We start from the raw sequence: 18,372 nt of genomic DNA on the forward strand, positions 1-18,372 counted from the left end.
AAGGAAATAAGTAAATATGGTATAATATTTCTAGGCAGGGCCAGTTTATCCATTCTGCACAGTTGCAGTGTCCAGAACACACAATGCTTTTAGGGATCCACTAAAATGGGTTCATTTCTTTTAAAATCAGGAGGGAGTTCCCATCATGGAGCAGCGGAAATTATTCCAACTAGGAACCATGAGGTTGCGGGTTCGATCCCTGGCCTCAGTCAGTGGGTTAAAGACCCAGCATTGCTGTGAGCTGTGGTGTAGGTTGCAGATGTGGTTTGGACCTGGTGTTGCTGTGGCTGTGGCATAGGCTGGTGGCTGTAGCTTCAATTAGACCCCTAGGCTGGGAACCTCCATGTGCTGTGGGTCAGCCCTAAAAAGCAAAATAAAATAAAATAATAAAATAAAATAATTAAATTAAAATTAAAAATAGAATAATAAAATCAGAAGAAAAAAAAAGGAAAGCCTGGGCCAAGGGAAATGTTTTACTATGCAGTATTAATACACTTGTCTTTAAACCAACACAGCCCTAAAATAAAATTTTATTGATTTTTTTAATGGAGAAAGAGGCCCACCAAGGCAAGAATACCCCAACCCATGGAAGTCTAAGCAGGCCTGTACCTGGTGCTTTCATTGCAGACACTGCCGGCCTTTAAACGTCAGGAGAATGAACCGCTGGCAAGGAGTGGGGGCCCAGCGCGAGGTCCAGCGCCTCCGCCCAGCGCCTCCGCAGCGGGGCGGCGGGGTCGTGCCGCTTTAAGGATGCTCTGCGGGTACCGGCCGCGGGGCGGCGAGGATGCAGCCGTGACGTCACGGCCCCGCCCCGCGGGGTGATGCTGCAGCAGCAGCGGCGGGCCGGGGGCTGCCGGGCAGGGACCCAAGCTGCGCACAGGGCAGGCGGGAGCCCGGCCTCGGAAAGGGATGCCTCCTGGCTCGAACCACAGGTACCTCCATTTTCTCCTGCGCCCTCCGCACAGCTGCCCGGCTTTGTGCCGGGAGCGACGCGGCTTAGGCCCCAGGGTAATCAGAGTGCCAAGATTGGGACTAGAGGTTGGCACGGAGACCTTTGTTCTTCTTGGGTGTCTAATTAATTGAACTGTAAATGGAACGCCCATCTCGCCCCCTGAGTGTGGAGCCCACCTGCCCAGAGAAGGGTAGCAGGCGGGTGAAAGATTTATTTCACCTTTGCTGAGAAAGAGAGCAAACTGTGAAATTTGCCCCAGGCTTACGCTGTGCTCATTGGTGCCGGAGGCCTGTTCCCGGGTCACCTGGGCAGGTGTCATCAGCTTCCGGTTCACCTCCCGCCCGAGGCTGAAGGCTCTGGATTCCCTGGGGGCTCTGGTTTAACCTCGCTCAGGGGGCTCTGGTTTAACCTCGCTCCGCATCCCATGATTAAGTTTTGATGATAAGCAGCAAGGATTTCTGCTTTCTTGCCAAGGCTGAGAGGCCGCGGTTGAAAGAGAAGGGTTAGAGCAATGTGGTTCCTTCTGGCCGCAGCAAGAAATAACTTCTCAGATTATTTCTGGGGTTCCCATGATGTTTGTGTCTTTCAGCTTTTACAGGGAAGGCGAACCAGGTGCTGATGAAACTCAAGTTCAGTGTATGTCCCACTAGGACTGTGGGGATCAGGTGGCGGTCTGGTAGGGACCAAACTGCCACAGATGAGAAGTGAGAAGTGGGCCACAATCCAGTAACTAGCTGATTATGCCCTCAAGTCCACAGAGCCTTTTACTGGTCTGGGGAGATGTCCTCGAAGTATTAACTTCGAGAATTAGTAGAAGGAAGCGTGGCGAAGGACCGTGGCTCCGTGTCACCCCCCCATGGTGGGAAGCCTGGTTTCACATGGAGAAGAGAAGGGAAGGTGGGATTTGAGCTCAGAGCAGGGTGATTTGAAGCATTCCACATGGACATATTTTTTATCAAGCATTTGCCACATAATCATCTCATGACACAGTTTTTGAGGGATTCATTACCTAAAACATCCTCTGGATTCTAGAAGGGCCCAGTGTATATAACCTTTGGGGGGGGGTCCAGAGATACGTGTGTATTTCGGGGGGAGCTGAGTAATAATAAGTGTGATCAGCTGTGATCGGTGAACATTTGTGTTCATGTGTTACAATTCTATTTTATTATCATGATTATTTTGCTTTTTAGGGCTGCGCCTGTGGCATATGGAGGTTCCCAGGCCCGGGGTCTAATCGGAGCTACGGCTGGTGCCGCAACCACAGCAAAGCCAGATCCAAGCCTCGTCTGCAACCCACACCACACACAGCTCACGGCAACGCTGGATCCTTAACCCACTGAGTGAGGCCAGGGATCGAACCTGCAGCCTCTTCGTTCCTAGCTGGGAACTCCTATTTTATTATTTTAAATCTTACTTTCATTTCTTATAACATTCCCCTCTGAACTTTAAACAATTCTTGGAACAAACTTTCAAGGACAGCTTTTCATATATGTATTTTTTAAGGAGACTGGTAAAATACAGATCCCCAAACTTGAAGGTGGACACTTAGCGAAGATTTTCCTCAAGCTGAGGTTTAATTCTGGTTTAGATGTGGGAGAGGGACGTGTAGGATGGAAATGCAAGGGTCTTGCTTTTGCTGGGACAGGCTACGGGCTGTGTTCCAAAGCCAGAAGGGGTGGGCAGGCCATGGCGAAACCGTCGTAGCGCACCCTAGGCTGTTTAAGGCTGAAATTGGGGGGTGGGGAGTTTCTGAAAGTCGTTTTTATTTTACATAACATCTGATTTTGGTTTTAAAAAAATGGAAAACATGGAAGAATTTTGCAGCAATCCCCCACATAGCCACCACTGAGCTACTATAATTAAAATTTTACCATGCTGGATTTTTCACATTTCTACCCATCTATACAGCTGAAATTCTTCCAAAGTGGGCCCATGGTTCTTCATCCCAAAATGAAGGGGAAGGTTTCTAATGTGTTTGCACTTAAGTTCGCTTTAGGGGATAAAACGCCAATAGGAAAAAGGGGTGTCGTGTGCCTGGAGGGGCAGGCAGAGAGGCAGGGAGGCAGTGCCACGGAGGCTGGTGTGGGGCTGGGAGCAGACAGGTGAAGTCAGGCCAAGCTCTCCGACACACCTGTGCTAAGGTCTGCCTTCGGACTTCTAAGGAGAGAGTCTTATGCGGCGTGCCAGCTGGTTCTCTGTTTCTGTGATTTAATGGATGAAATGCCAGGGACTGCCAACAACCACCTGGGTTTTTGAAGGCCAGACCAGTCCATTTTTCTGGGGTCTTTTCTACATACAAGGGCCTGAGTGAGAGCTTTGAGTAGCAAAAGATGTTGAGCTTTTAAATCTTGACTTCATAAATGAATTATGTTTTTAATGAAGTGTTACTTGCCTACATAGTTCTTGGGTACACCTGCTCTTGTGTTAGAGGTGAGATGGAATTTTTCTAAAGTCATAGAGACTTTAGAGACGTGAGAGCAGACTGATTCTCTGCTGTTGTGAATCCCTGTCATCTTGGCATGAAATCCATCTCTTCCCAGGTCTTCTTGATCAGCTGATCCCTTCCTGATGGGTTCATCTCTCCCTGTTACTGTGCCCAGCTGCTGCACAGAGCCCCTTCACATGGGTGATTCCCACTGCCTAGAATGCCTTTCCTCCACTCTTTGACCTAGGTCAAGGGCAAGAACTATGTCTTTCTTTTACCTCTATAAGTTTAGTGTCTTGGTATCAGTATTCAGCCAAATAGGAGGATGGGTGGTTAGATGGGTGAGTGGATGGATGGATAGTTGGGAAAATGGAGATGGCTGGATTAGAAGATGGATGCGTGGCTATATAGATGGACAGATGGAAAAGCTGATGTGGATGAGCAGTTTGACGGATGGATGGATGGATGTGTGGATGGGTGTTTGTGTGGATGGATGGATGTGTGGATGGATGGATGTGTGGATGGATGGATGTGTGGATGTGTGGATGAGTGGATGCATGCATGGATGGATGGATGGATGTGTAGATGGGTGGGAGGATGTGTGGATAGATATTTGGGAGAATGGATGGGTATGTTAGAGAATGGGTGGGTGGTTATGTAGATGGACAGAGGGATAAAAGGATGTGGGTGGATGAAGGGGAAGGAAGATGGATGAATGAACAGATGGATGGATGGACGATTGGATGGAGAGTTGAGGGTTAACACAATGTTCTGATTCCTGCTGGGATGTCTCGGAACAAATCATTTCTACCACTCCTGTCTTCTGAAGAGAAGGAAGACAATCCCAGAGTGGGTAGGGTTGGGGGGCGTCTGGGGCGCAGCTCTGGAGTGATGAGGGATTTCAGAGTGATTCATCTCGTTAGCAGCTAACAATAGTGTGCTGGAGGGTGGTATGGTAAGTTAATGTTAGAAATAAGAGCCTCAAAAAAAAAAAAAAGGGGGGAGTTCCCATCGTGGCGCAGTGGTTAATGAATCCGACTAGGAACCATGAGCTTGCGGGTTCAGTCCCTGCCCTTGCTTAGTGGGTTAACGATCCGGCGTTGCCGTGAGCTGTGGTGTAGGTTGCAGACGCGGCTCGGATCCCGCGTTGCTGTGGCTCTGGCGTAGGCTGGCGGCTACAGCTCCGATTAGACCCCTAGCCTGGGAACCTCCCATATGCCGCAGGAGCAGCCCAAGAAATAGCAAAAAAAAAAAGAAAGAAAGAAAGAAATAAGAGCCTCATTTCTAAAGCTTAAAAACTAACTTTGAAAGAACGCCTCTACTGTCCATCTTGGTAAATAAGAGGTGTTCTTGGAGGTTTCCGTTGTGACTCAGCAGTAACGAAACCAACCCATATCCATGAGGACTCGGGTTCGACTCCTGGCCCCACTCAGCAGGTTAAGGATCCAGTGTTGCTGTGAGCTGTGGTGTAGCTCGCAGATGCGGCTCAGATCTGGTGTTGCTGTGGCTGTGGTGTAGGCTGGCAGCTGCAGCTCCAATTTGACCCTTAGCCTGGAAACCTCCATATGCTGCAAGTACAGCCCTAAAAAAAGAAAAGGGGGGAAAAAAAAAAGGAAAGGACTTGAGTTAAACTCATTCAGCTGCTTTTAGGCTCTGATCCCTGGGTTGAGGGTGGGGAAGGGGGTGACCGCTGTGATTCTTCCACCAAGAAGGGAGGGCTCTTCCTTAGCCACATGCTCAGGGTGCCTGCAGGTGGGTCCTGTCTCATGCCCATCCCCCCCCCCCCATCTCCACCCCTGCCCCCTGCTCCCCCTGGAACTGCAGGGAAGGGCAAAGTCCGAAAATAGCCCAGGGTCCTCTGGAGCCTGAGGGCAGCCACAGGGGCTCCTGGTGGCTCCCACTCCTTGTGGTTCTTTGCTGGATCCTCCTGGAGGAGCTGTCTGAGGACTTGAAGGAACAGGTCCCCTCCCCAGCTCTGGTCTCTGGGGTGCGCTGCTCTGATATGAAAATGAGGCCCAGGAACCCCATCCAGGCTCCACCTGTTGGGGGCATGTCCGTGCTCAGGGTCCCGCCTGACTCAGCCTCCCTCATGGGCAGGGGGAGCCTAGCCACGGGGGATGGCGGGGCAGAGCCACCTGGGCAAAGAAGCTCTCTGTGGAGGCCCGGCGGGTGACTGCTGCCCCCGAACGGGCTTTCCCCGCAGGAGCACCCACCGGCCCCCCCTACGATGATCCCCCCGGCGAGCAGTGCCCCTCCGGGAGAGGCCCTCTTCCCCGCCTTGGCCCCCCAGGACTTCTGGAGGCCTCCGATCGCTGGCTACTCGGGGTCCGTGACGCAGCACATCAGCCACCGGGCCAACAACTTCAAACGGCACCCCAAGAGGAGGAAGTGCATCCGGCCCTCGCCACCCCCGCCCCCCAACACCCCGTGTCCGATCGAGCTGGTGGACTTCGGGGACCTGCACCCCCAGAGGTCCTTCCGGGAGCTGCTGTTCAACGGCTGCATCCTCTTCGGGATCGAGTTCAGCTACGCCATGGAGACGGCCTACGTGACCCCAGTGCTGCTGCAGATGGGCCTCCCCGACCAGCTCTACAGCCTGGTGTGGTTCATCAGCCCCATCCTCGGTGAGCCCCGCCCAGCCCCATGGTCATGGCTCCGGAGACCTCCCCAGAAGCTTCCAGAAGCCTCAGTGGAGGCAGCTTGAGGGTCCCCGGGGGATAAGGGGGAAGCTGGAGTTAAGCCTTCTCCTTAGTAGGGGGTGTGGGGCACACACAGGTGCAGCCAGTCAGACTCTGGGTTTTAAGGGACTTTATCTAAACTGGACCAGATGGCAGGCACTCCACAGACCCCAAGGAGTCCACCCTCCTGCACCAGGCTGTCATCGGAGGAGCCAGGCAGCACAGCCGGGCATGGTTTGGGTCTGGGCGGTCCTGGACGTTCTTGGATTCCCACACACGTCATGGCTGCTTCATGCCTTGGAGGGGCCTAAGCAGAAACTGGAGAAGCAGCTGAGAGGTTCCCAGAGGGTGTTTACCTTTTGTTTGTGGCTGCGTCTGAGTTTCATCCTCTGATTCTTTTGAGGCACAGGGGACATTGGAGCCCAGGTATCTCAGGGATCTGATGAGGCTGTCTCAGTGTTGGCACCCAGGTGCCGCGGGGACCCCAGCAGTGACTGCTGGCCTACTCTCTTCCAGGATTCCTGCTGCAGCCACTGTTGGGTGCTTGGAGTGACCGATGTACCTCAAGGTTTGGAAGGAGACGCCCTTTCATTCTTGTCCTGGCCATAGGTCTGTTGTTTTGGAATTGAAATAAAATGGAAAAAAAAAAAAAAAAAAAAGCCCCAACTGCTTCCTCTTAGGAAAAATCTAAAAGAGTGTTGACCAAAGCAATGATCCAGATAATTTCACTGGCGTGGTGGCAGGGCGTGCCTCGTTTACCGGGCCCCAGTTAACTAGACACATACCTCAGTTGGATCATTTCTTTAAAAAAGCAGGTTCATAAAGTCTATGTCATTCCCTTTCTGCTTGATAACATAAACATCCTGATCCAAGCACAAAAAGAAAAAGAAAAAAATATATACATATATATGTATAAATGGTGAGTCCGCAGGTGGCTTTTCCAATGTGCTCTGCTTGAGGTTTGCTTAAAAGCAATTCTTGGCCCCCTCAAGGGTCTGGCCTGAAGCGGGGGGGCCGCCGGGGCTTGCGGGTCTGCGCGTTCCCGGGTGACTTTGTCCTCCGTCCGCAGGGGCGCTGCTGGGCCTCTCGCTCTTGCTCAACGGCAGGGACCTCGGGGCGGCGCTGGCCGACACGGCCAGCGACCACAAGTGGGGCATCCTGCTCACCGTGTGCGGCGTGGTGCTCATGGACTTCAGCGCCGACTCGGCCGATAACCCCAGCCACGCCTACATGATGGACGTGTGCAGCCCGGCCGACCAGGACCGGGGCCTGAACATCCACGCCCTCCTGGCAGGTAAGGCCCCCCGCCCGAGGGGGTGGGATCCCCGGACCACGTGGGTGAGCGCTGCCGCCACCACCGCAGCGCTGAAGCGCACGCGTCTCCAAGAGCAACAACGTCGCAGCTACCATGCATTTTTCATCTTTCTTCTTTTTTATGGAAGTGGAGTTGATTTGCAGTGCTGTGTTCGTTTCAGGTGCACAGACAAGCGATTCCGTTTTTGGAGTTCCTGTCGTGGCTCAGTGGCTAACGCATCCGACTAGGAACCATGAGGTGGCGGGTTCGATCCCTGGCCTTGCTCAGCGGGTTAAGGATCCAGCTGCGGTGTGGCTGTGGCGGATGCTGGTGTTTACAGCTCCAATTAGACCCCTAGCCTGGGAACCGCCATATGCCGTGGGTGTGGCCCTGAGAACGCCAAAAAAGAGAAAGAGAGAGAGAGATTCAATTTTACATACAGATGTATAGGTATATGCGTGTATATATGCATACAAGCTGTAGCTCCGATGGGACCCCTAGCCTGGGAACCTCCATATACCGCGGGTGAGGCCCTAAAAAGCAAATAAATAAATACATAAAATGAAATAGCGATGGAAAAGATTTCTAAAAATCAAGAGAAGGATTTCAGACGCCATGGGCAAGGCCTGTACATCATGGCCCAGCAGTTAGAAGCGTGGTCTCCGGGAGCTGAAAGCCTGACTTGCTTTTGGGCTTTTCCTCCTGTGCATGGCGGGACTGTGGGCATGCTGCTTGGCCTCTCCAAGTCTTCTAGAAGATACTGTGTCCGTCCCTCTCTCTACACTCCTGTATGGATGTGGGCCTAGGGAGCCTCCATATGAGTTTAGGGGTGGGAAGAAAGACTTGGTTTTGTTTTGTTTGTTGGCCACCTGGTGGCATATGGTGTTCCCCAGCCAGGGATCAGATTCGAGTTGCAGCTGCAGCAACATGGCCTTAACCCACTGTCCCAGGCCAGGGATGGAACTGGAGCTGCGGAGACGCTGCAGCTCCTGTTGCGCCACAGCAGGAGCTCCGGAATTAGATTTTACTTTCTGCAGATAGACCCCAGCTTAGAATGATTTAGCTTATGATGTTTTTTCTTTGGGCCTTTATGAGAGCTCTATGCATTCCAGAAGAAACAGCGCTTCATGATTCAAATTTTGATCCTTTTCCTGATGACCCATTAGGGGTGACTTTCTTTTTGTCTTTTTGTCTTTTTAGGGCTGCACCTGAGGCATATGGAGGGTCCCTGGCTAGGGGTCAAATCGGAGCTGTAGCCATTGGCCTATGCCAGAGCCACAGCAATGCCAGATCTGAGCCACATCTGCAACTTAAACCACAGTTCATGGCACCGCCGGGTCCTTAACCCATTGAGCGAGGCCAGGGATCGAACCTAGTTCCTCACAGCTACCAGTCAGATTTGTTTCTGCTGAGTCATGACGGGAATGTCAGGGGTGACTTTCTTAATGGTGGCCATGCCTGAGGATGATGTCGCCAGGTGCACAGACGGGGGCAGCCATGCGAATTCCAGCGTGCGCATGTGCAGTGATCTATGTGCTGGGCACCAGGCCTCCGTGTCCCAACAGCACTGAAGCTGGGGGAGGGGCGGGCTGGAAGGGGGAGGGGACCCAAGGTCTGCCCTCACTTTTGGACCCTAAAACGCTGTGCAAAGAAGGGGACCAAATGTGGGTAGGTGGTCCTTGTGCTCTGGCAGGCAGCCCTTGAGGTCAGGGGATGGGGGTCCCCCAGGGACCCCCTGGGAATCCCATCCTCTTCTCCTTTTTGTTGGGGTGTAGGGGGGAACAGATAATACATCTGGGTCCTTGGAGTGGATTTTGCAAGTTGAGTCAGAAAGGGAACCCTTTGGAGTTCCCTGGTGGCTCAGCAGGTTAAGGATCTGGTATGGTCCCTGTTCTGTCGCAGTGTGGGTTTGATCCCTGGCCTGGGAACTTCTGCATGCCACAGGTGTGGCCGGAAAAAAAAAAAAGAAAAGAAAAGAAAAGAAGGAAGGAGGGAAGGGAAGGAAAGGAGGGAAGGGAACACCGGGCCTTCCTTCCCCGCCCACGAGGGAATCTGAGTCCCGCTTCTCTCCCCAAGGTCTCGGAGGAGGGTTCGGCTATGTGGTCGGGGGCATCCACTGGGATAAAACCAGCTTCGGGAGAGCCCTGGGTGGGCAGCTGCGCGTCATCTACATCTTCACGGCCGTCACCCTCAGCATCACCACCGTCCTGACCCTGGTCAGCATCCCCGAGCGACCGCTGCGGCCCCCAGGCGAGAAGAGGACGGTCATGAAGAGCCCCAGCCTCCCGCTGCCTCCCTCCCCGCCCGTCCTGTGTGAGGAGGCCGCCGGCCAGCCAGTCCCCGGCCAGACGGCCAGCAGCCTGTACGCCAGCTTCTCCAGCCCCATCTCCCCACTCAGCCCCCTGACGCCCAAGTACGGCAGCTTCATCAGCAGAGACAACTCCCTGACGGGCCTCAGCGAGTTCGCCTCATCCTTCGCCACGTCCAACATCGACAACGTCCTCATCGACTGCTTCACGGGCGGCCCCGACGGCTACCTAGCCATCCCGGGCAGCGTGCCTCGGCCGGGCATCAGCGTCAGCTTTCCCCGGGCCCCCGACGGCTTCTACCGCCAGGACCGCGGCCTCGGGGACAGACGAGATGCTGCCCTGGCCACCGGCCCCAACGGAGATGTGCTCCAGGTGGGCTCGCTGGACACCTCCAAGCCGCGCTCGGCCGGGATCCTGAAGAGACCCCAGACCCTGGCCCTCCCGGATGCGGCCGGGGGTGGTGGCTCTGACACCAGCAGGCGGAGAAACGTGACCTTCAGTCAACAGGTAAAAGCAGCTACGGGGGAGCGGGGAGCAAGGGTCAGTGAGACGACACGGAGGGAACTTCCCGGCCCATCCAGGCGTATGGGTGGGAACGGCCTTGGCTCTACTAGATGGGCCTCAGGGACGTGGTCTCGGAGGGGCGGGTGCAGGGTTCCTGGGCCCAGCGTCACCCTGCAGATGCTGCTTTTATTTATTTATTTGTTTGTTTGTTTATTTATTTATTTATTTTGGGCTTTTGGGGGCTGCACCTGTGGCATATGGAAGTTCCCAGGCTAGGGGTCGAATTGGAGCTACAGCTGCCAGCCTACACCACAGCCACAGCCACGCCAGATCCTTGTCGCATCTGTGACCTACACTACAGCTCATGGCAACACTGGGTCCTTAACCCACTGAACGAGGCCAGGGCTCAAACCTGTGCCCTCGTGGATGCTAGATGGGTTCGTTAACCACTGAGCCACAACGGGAACTCCACAGGGAGGCTCTTTTCAACCCTTACGTTGGTCCAGAGGCAACTCGGGCTGGAATGTGCCTGTAGTGAGTTTGTCACAGCCCCACGTGTATTTGGGTCACCTCTCGTCTTTTCTTGGCTATGTCCATGGCCCATGTGGGCTGGGTGCGTCCAGGGCCAATGAAGCTAAGTCTTCCTGAAGGACGGAAGCAAAGCGTCAGCCCCGGTGGATGTTTCTAGGCCTCCCCCCACCCCTCCAGGTGGGCAGCCTCAACCAACCCAAGTAACTCTGGATCTGAAAGGGCACTGGCGTGTTCTGGGAAGGTAGAGAACCTTCTGGAAGGTGGTCTGTGTGGGGCTGTAGCAGCTTTCAGAGTCTGTGATCTTGAAGAGGTGACTTTACATGAAAGAAAGTTACTCTCTTGTTTGAATTAGACACAAGGGGAGGGTTCCCGTTGTGGCACAGCAGAAACGAATCCAACTAAGAACCGTGAGGTTGCAGGTTCAATCCCTGGCCTCGCTCAGGGGGTTAAGGATCCGGCGTTGCCGTGATCTGTGGCATAGGTCACAGACATGGCTTGGATCCCACGTTGCTGTGGCTGTGGTGTAGGCCGGCAACTACAGCTCCGATTAGACCCCCATAGACCTCCATATGCCGTGGGTGCGGCCCTAAAAAGACAAAGTAATACATAAATAAAAAAATTTTTAAAGTAGACATAAGAGCTCTGTGCCCACCGCCCCACCTCCCCACCCCTGGCCCTCAGGGGCGTGCAGGGGAACTTCCTGAGCAGGAATCCCGTGACCTGGGTTCAGCCCGCACAGCCCCCAGGGAGGCAGTTTTGGGGGCAGGTCACCTGGACGTGCCCCTTGGACGTGGACACCACGTGCTCACCTGGCCCTCAGTCAGGCGTCCCCTCCAGGCCTGGAAGACCACCTGGTTTCGTGGGAGGCCATCCGGAGACTTTGGGAGCTGGCTGCTCATGTTCGCTTCATTGCTCGACCCTGAAACACAACTGGGCCTTCTTTGCGTTGTGGCCAGTAGGTCTTAGAGCCACCCTTAGGTTGTCTTCATCTCAATGCCATCCCACCTGAAGGATGCTCTCTGCCAAGGTGGGTGCTGCTCCTACACATATCCAGGGGCCCCCAGGGCAGCATCGATGAGCTCAGGTCTGAAGGGTTTGAAGAACCAAACGCCACTGCAGGGCTAGGAATCCCACCACTGGCCAAGGAAAGGGATTTCTCTAAGTGCTCAGGTCAAGGGCATGGCCACGCCCCTTCTTGGTGACAGCAGGGCAGCTTAGCAGGCCTTCCATCAATACAGGGGTCATCCTATCCTTTTCCCCAAATTCCAGCTGGCCTCTGGATACAGTTCTTAAATTACGGTGGAACATCTCTTTTGAATCCTTTGTAAAATTTCCATTCTCAACAGTTCTCGGAGGAAAGTAAAAACCATGAGCTAGGAGTTCCCTGGCGGCTCAGTGGGTTAAAGATCCGGTGTGGTCACTGCTGTGACACAGGTTCAGTCCCTGGCCCAGGAACTTCCTCATGCCGTGGGTGTGGCCAAAAAAAAAAAAATCACAAGCAAAATATAAACACATCCAGGCTCGGGGGGACATAGGTGTCCCGGCTGGCCTGGGAACCAGCATCATGGGCCATTGACTTCATTTTAATATCTCCCCCCCCCAATGTCCAGGTTCTGACCCAGCATCAGCTCCTGCGTGGAGCCAGAGCGAAGTACCTTCGATTCTCTTGAGACACCTAGCAACTAGTTCCAAAGCGACTAGTTCACCTGGCTGGTGTCTGCGCCCCCAGCCCAGGCGGGGGGATGGTGGGGTGAGGCCAGTACGCCAGGGAGAGCAAGGCAGCATTTCCCCCGAGCCCTGCTGGCTTGGTGCTGGTGACTTGGGGCAGCCTGCATGTACTCCCTTGGCAACCCCCGTGTGTGGGTAGGAGTCCACCTGTTTCAGAGAGAACTTTGAACAGATCCCTAGTCACCTTGGAATCAACCTCCTTTGTCCTCTGTCATGGCCAAGACAGGACCCCATGAGGGCTGGATTGCAACTGACATCTCCCACATTTATTCACCTTTGCAAATTATTCAGTTACTCCCTGTGGCCGAAAGGCAGGTACCTGGAAGGGAAATTCTGTTCTCAGCTGTGCCCACCTCTGAAGAGCTGCCCTCATGCTGTCTGTCTGAGCCGGTGGTGCTGGTGCCTGGGTCCCCGTCCAGGGAGAGCCGCCCCTCGCAGCCACCGGGCTTGTGTTTCTGATCCGCTTTCTCATCGACGGCAAAGCTCCACTTCCGTGGGGTGTCCGGGGCTCGACGCTCTGACAAGGGACTCTGGGGGCCTCCCTTCCAGGTGGCGAACATCTTACTGAACGGCGTGAAATACGAGAGCGAGCTGACCGGCTCCAGCGAGCCGTCAGGGCAGCCTCTGTCCATGAGGCGCCTCTGCTTCACCATCTGGAACATGCCCCGGGCCCTGCGCCACCTCTGCGTCAACCACTTCCTGGGTGAGCCACCCCCCATCCCCCGCCGCCGTGTGCGGGTCGTGCCCACTGGGGTGGCCCTGCCTGAGGGGGCGGGGCTCTGACCCAGGCCTGGGGGGGTGCCCTGAGCCTCCCGTCCCAGGAGGCCTTGCCCATCCACCCAGGCTCCCCAGACACCAGCAGGGGCAGGACGTGGGGGGCGCGAGGGGCTTTTCTCTAGGAAGAGCCCAAGTTAAACAGGTGTTCCCAAGAGCAGCCTGTCCTCAGGGCCAGACACCTGGGTCTCCATGGAGCCCAGACCCTCAGGACCAAAAGCTCTTCAGGCGGCTCACAGTTGAGGGGCGTCACTTTTCCATGGGGGGACCTGTGTCTTCAAGCAGTTCGGGCCCTGCTGAGCCTCAGGCTTAGAGCTGAGACGGAAACACGCAGACGTGCACACCGGTAACCCCGGGCTGAGCTCAGTTTCATGGCTTTGCTTCCAGTGACTCCTGAGGGGCCCCAACCTGCATCCCATCCCCATTGGTATCACTTCCCTGGTGGGTGGTTGAATATCTGAGGATGATGAGGAATCTGAGATAGTCTGGGGCTCTCAGACACTGCGGTACGGAAGTCAGAATGCCTTTCCCGAAGGCAGTTTGGCAACTGGCAAGAAGCTTGAAAATGTCCATCGCTTTTATCTCAGTCATTCTGTTTGGTATTCTTTCCAAGGACCCAGTCAGAGGTTTTAGCAGGAATACATGTGCGAGGGAGTTCCCTGGTGGCCTAGCAGTTGAGGATCTGGCCCTATTACTGATGTGGCTTGGGTTCGATCCCTGGCCCAGGAACTTCCACATGCCACAAGCACGGCCCAAATAAGGAAAAGAATACGTGTGTGAGAGAGTGCTCTGGTGGTCTAGTGGTTAGGACGCCGAGCTTTGACCCCTGCGGCCTGGGTTCAAGCCCCGTTCTGGGAACGGAGATCCTCATCTGGCTGCTGCATTCCATGGCCTGTGCAACACACACACACACATATAGACATTGGTTGTTCCTTCCCGCGACATGGCATTCTCACAGCAGCAATAACCCACGACCGGGTTGGGGACAGGTGTAGGCGTCCAGCAGTGGGAGGAGGGAGAATCACATTGTGAAATGTTTGCTGCTGCTAACATGAGGCTGTTTAGGAAGCTCCCTCGTGGTGCACAGCGTGGCTGTGCCTGCAGTGCAGGCGGGCAGCTGCAGCTCCAAGTTGACCCCCCAGCCTGGGAGCTCCCTTAGGCCGCGAGTGCGGCCCTGAAAAGAAAAAGGAAAAAAACAAAGTAGGACACCTGCCCAGATTTAGCAGTGGGGAAGCTAGACGTCATCCCTTCTTTAAGGTTGGAGCCCACAGCCCTCCTGGGCCGCGTGGATGGGACCGCCCGCTGGCTGGGGGGGCTGGGGGGGGGCGGGTGCCAGCGCCGGCCCCATGGTCACCGCCCTTCTCCCTCCCCAGGGTGGCTCTCCTTCGAGGGGATGCTGCTCTTCTACACGGACTTCATGGGCGAGGTGGTGTTTCAGGGGGACCCGAAGGCCCCGCCCGCGTCGGAAGCCTATCAGAAATACAGCGGCGGCGTGGCCATGGGCTGCTGGGGGATGTGTATCTACGCCTTCAGCGCTGCCTTCTACTCAGGTGCTGGGGGTGGGGTGGGGGGGGTGGGGTGGGTGGGGGTGGGCGGGGTTCTGCAGGTGGCTGGGGTACACTCTGGGGTGGGGGGGGGCGTCTTTACACCTGCACGCCGCTTCCTGCTTTGAGGGGAGACAGGGTTTCTTTGTCTGTCTTATTCAGCAACCTGTCAGGGTCGGGGGTCAGGGGTCAGGGGTCAGCTGCCCTGCCCTGTGCGGCGGCGGGGTCTGTATCCAGACCTGAGCAAGCTGCAGGCCAGAGAGGTTCGGGTCCGCCAGCAAGGGCCGAGTGGGGCCCCAGGACGAACCACCTGGTCCCCCCCGACCCGGCGTGGCTGTGCGGTGCACCAGCTCCCTGAGTCCTTCCGTGTCACTTCCTGGGGCAGCTGGTCCAGAGCAGAGAGTAGAGGGGCGGGGGGTGTTGTAGGGGGGAGACCGTAGAGAACACAAGACAGGTGGGGGAGGGGGAGGGCAGTCTCAGATGACCTTGAGGTTTGACCCTGGCTGGCCCAGGGCACTGTGCTCAAAGCCTGCGGGGCCAGCAGCCCCCAGACGGAATCTCAGGGGTCGGCCCACGTTTTCTGTAGGAGGCCCGGGAGTCCAGCCTTCGGGCCTTTCAGGCCACAGTCTCTGCTGGGGCCACTTGGCGCTGCCCTCGTGGCGGCCGAGACGTCATGAGTGGTCATGGCCGAGTTTCAGTAAAACGTCACTGCCCTTCCCCTGGATTTGGATTTGGCCTGATGTTCACGTGGCGCAGTCACCTTCTTTGGGTTTGTCTTAACTATTTAAAATCATAAAAAGCCATTCTTCGATGCCAGCCTTGCGAAAACAGGCAGGAGGCTGGACTCGTCCTCAGAGATGCGGATCGTGGACCCCTGTTTTGCTTTTTGCCCCGTTAGCGAGTTCCAGCTCCACTGTCCAGGGCCACGTCCAGAGAGAGCAGTAATAAGGAATTCCTCGGCTCTCTCTAGCAGACCCCTGGGCATTTGGTTTTCCCCCAGCTGGTGGCACCGGGGCACGGGGGGGGGGGGGGGGGGGCAGGGCATTTGACTTCAGAAGCGGGTGCTGGGCGGAATCTGAGTGGCCAGGCCCCTCAGGGGACCTGTTGTGGTCCTTGTGTCAGGCGAGGGGCAGAAGCCTTACGACCAGGGCAAGAATTCACGGTTTAGCTCAAACCCCTTCTACGTTCTTGAGCATCTCTGGTTTTTCCACCCATAGACCCCTTCACCTGCAGCAGCACCTGGAGGCCTGGCCCAGGCCACCCCAAGTCCAGACAGCCCCAGCAGCCCCCCCTCAGCTCCCTGGGCCCCCTCGAGGGTCTCCCGGTCAAGGGCAAGGTGCCTGCCGGCCTCGGGGGAAACTGAGGCCCGGGGCTATGGGTTGGGGTGACACTAGCCCCCTGCCCCCACAGCCATCCTGGAGAAGCTGGAGGAACACCTCAGCATCCGCACGCTCTACTTCATCGCCTACCTGGCCTTCGGCCTGGGGACCGGGCTGGCCACCCTGTCCAGGAACCTCTACGTGGTTCTGTCCCTCTGTGTCACCTACGGGATTTTGTTCTCCACCCTCTGCACGGTGCCCTACTCGCTGCTGTGCGACTACTACCAGAGCAGGCAGGTGAGTGCCCGGCGCCGCGGCAAGGGCACCGCCCGCCTCCGGGAGAGGCGGCACCTGAGCGGGGTCCGGGTGTCACCGCCCAGGGTTCTTGGCCTCCTTAATCAATAGAAATTGGTAAGAGGCCAGTGAGAGGTTCAGGCAAGGCTTTTCTGGGGCACCGATCGCTCCCCGCCAGGGGTGGGTGGGGGGTGGGTTGCGGGGGGAGCGGGTTCCGTCTACGGGGAGCAGAGGGCGGCACAGCCAGCGGACACCCCATGTCTTTAGGGGAGAGGGAAGGGGAGCAGCCCTGCGCATTCGGATTAGCATCGTCTGAAGACAACGTGAGAAAGCCTCGGTCTCCCTGGGCCCGTGGGGCGGGGGCCACGGGTCCCTCGGCTGGTCCGGCTGATGCGGGTCTCCTGGGTCAGTTCGCAGGGTCCAGCGCGGACGGCACGCGGCGGGGCATGGGTGTGGACATCTCTCTGCTCAGCTGCCAGTACTTCCTGGCCCAGATCCTGGTGGCCCTGGTCCTGGGGCCCCTGACGTCGGCTGTGGGCAGTGCCAACGGGGTGATGTACTTCTCCAGCCTCGTGTCCTTCCTGGGCTGCTTGTACTCCTCCCTGTTTGTCGTCTATGAAATCCCTCCCAGCGACGCGGCCGCCGAGGAGCACCAGCCCCTCCTGCTGAACGTCTGAGTTGCGGAGCCACGGCAGGGGTCAGAGGCAGGCCAGCCAGCCCAAGGGCCCTGGGGCACACGGGACAGGCCTCCTGTTGGGATGTAAATATGTGACAAAACAATAAACAGCGGCAGCAAAGCCTGTGGTTTCTAGTTGTGGCTCCGAGAGGTGAGAGGCCCCCCCATGGAACTGGGCCACACGCCATGGAGACTGGGGGATGGGGCTGTAGGAACCATTTACACGCACGTGCATAACCAGCACCCATTTTGCACCCCTCCCACCCCTGCCCCCCAACCCTGAAGACATCTGGCAACGTCTGAAGATATTTTTGGTTGTCAGAACTCAGGTGGGTGCTGCTGCTGAGTGATGCTGTAAGCATCCTGCTGTGCACAGGGCAGCACCTCCAGCAGAGAATTAATTATCCAGCCCCAAATCTCCACACTGCTGGGTGGAGAGGGCCTTGTCTGCACCTTGCATCTCAGACCAGAGGTAGAGCATGCAACGCTTTGGGGTCAGAAGGCCTCATACCCATTCATTTGCCCACTCATTCATTCATTCATTCATTCATTCTCCCATCCATCCATCCATCCACACATCCATCCATCCATCTATCCACACATCCATCCAACCATCCATCCATCCACCCATCCATCCACACATCCATCCATCCATCTATCCACACATCCATCCATCCATCCATCCACACATCCATCCATCCATCTATCCACACATCCATCCATCCATCCATCCATCCATCCATCCATCCATCCATCTATCCACACATCCATCCATCTATCCATCCATCCATCCATCCATCCATCCACACATCCATCCATCCACACATCCATCCATCCATCTATCCACACATCCATCCATCCATCCATCCACACATCCATCCATCCATCTATCCACACATCCATCCATCCATCCATCCATCCATCCATCCATCCATCCATCTATCCACACATCCATCCATCCATCCATCCACACATCCATCCATCCATCCACACATCCATCCATCCACACATCCATCCATCCATCTATCCACACATCCATCCAACCATCCATCCATCCATCCATCCACACATCCATCCATCCATCCATCCACACATCCATCCATCCATCCATCCACACATCCATCCATCCATCCATCCATCCATCCATCCATCCATCCATCCACACATCCATCCATCCATCTATCCACACATCCATCCATCCATCCATCCATCCATCCACACATCCATCCATCCATCTATCCACACATCCATCCATCCATCTATCCACACATCCATCCATCCATCCATCCACACATCCATCCATCCATCTATCCACACATCCATCCATCCATCCATCCATCCATC

The 18,372-nt window shown here is 55.7% G+C and overlaps 1 protein-coding gene across 1 annotated transcript; it reads left to right on the forward strand.

The window, feature by feature from the left end:
- The first annotated feature begins 851 nt into the window (after positions 1 to 851).
- Positions 852 to 17,152, forward strand: SLC45A1 (solute carrier family 45 member 1). The gene is made up of 9 exons (XM_047790982.1): positions 852 to 932; positions 5,581 to 6,001; positions 6,572 to 6,664; positions 7,125 to 7,349; positions 9,426 to 10,165; positions 12,971 to 13,124; positions 14,569 to 14,745; positions 16,150 to 16,355; positions 16,763 to 17,152. Exons 2-9 carry the CDS (start codon positions 5,605 to 5,607, stop codon positions 17,027 to 17,029), a joined length of 2,259 nt encoding a protein of 752 aa, XP_047646938.1. The 5' UTR covers positions 852 to 932; positions 5,581 to 5,604; the 3' UTR covers positions 17,030 to 17,152.
- Positions 17,153 to 18,372: the final 1,220 nt, after the last annotated feature.

Source organism: Phacochoerus africanus, chromosome 8, assembly GCF_016906955.1.
Source record: "Phacochoerus africanus isolate WHEZ1 chromosome 8, ROS_Pafr_v1, whole genome shotgun sequence".
NCBI lineage: Eukaryota > Metazoa > Chordata > Mammalia > Artiodactyla > Suidae > Phacochoerus > Phacochoerus africanus.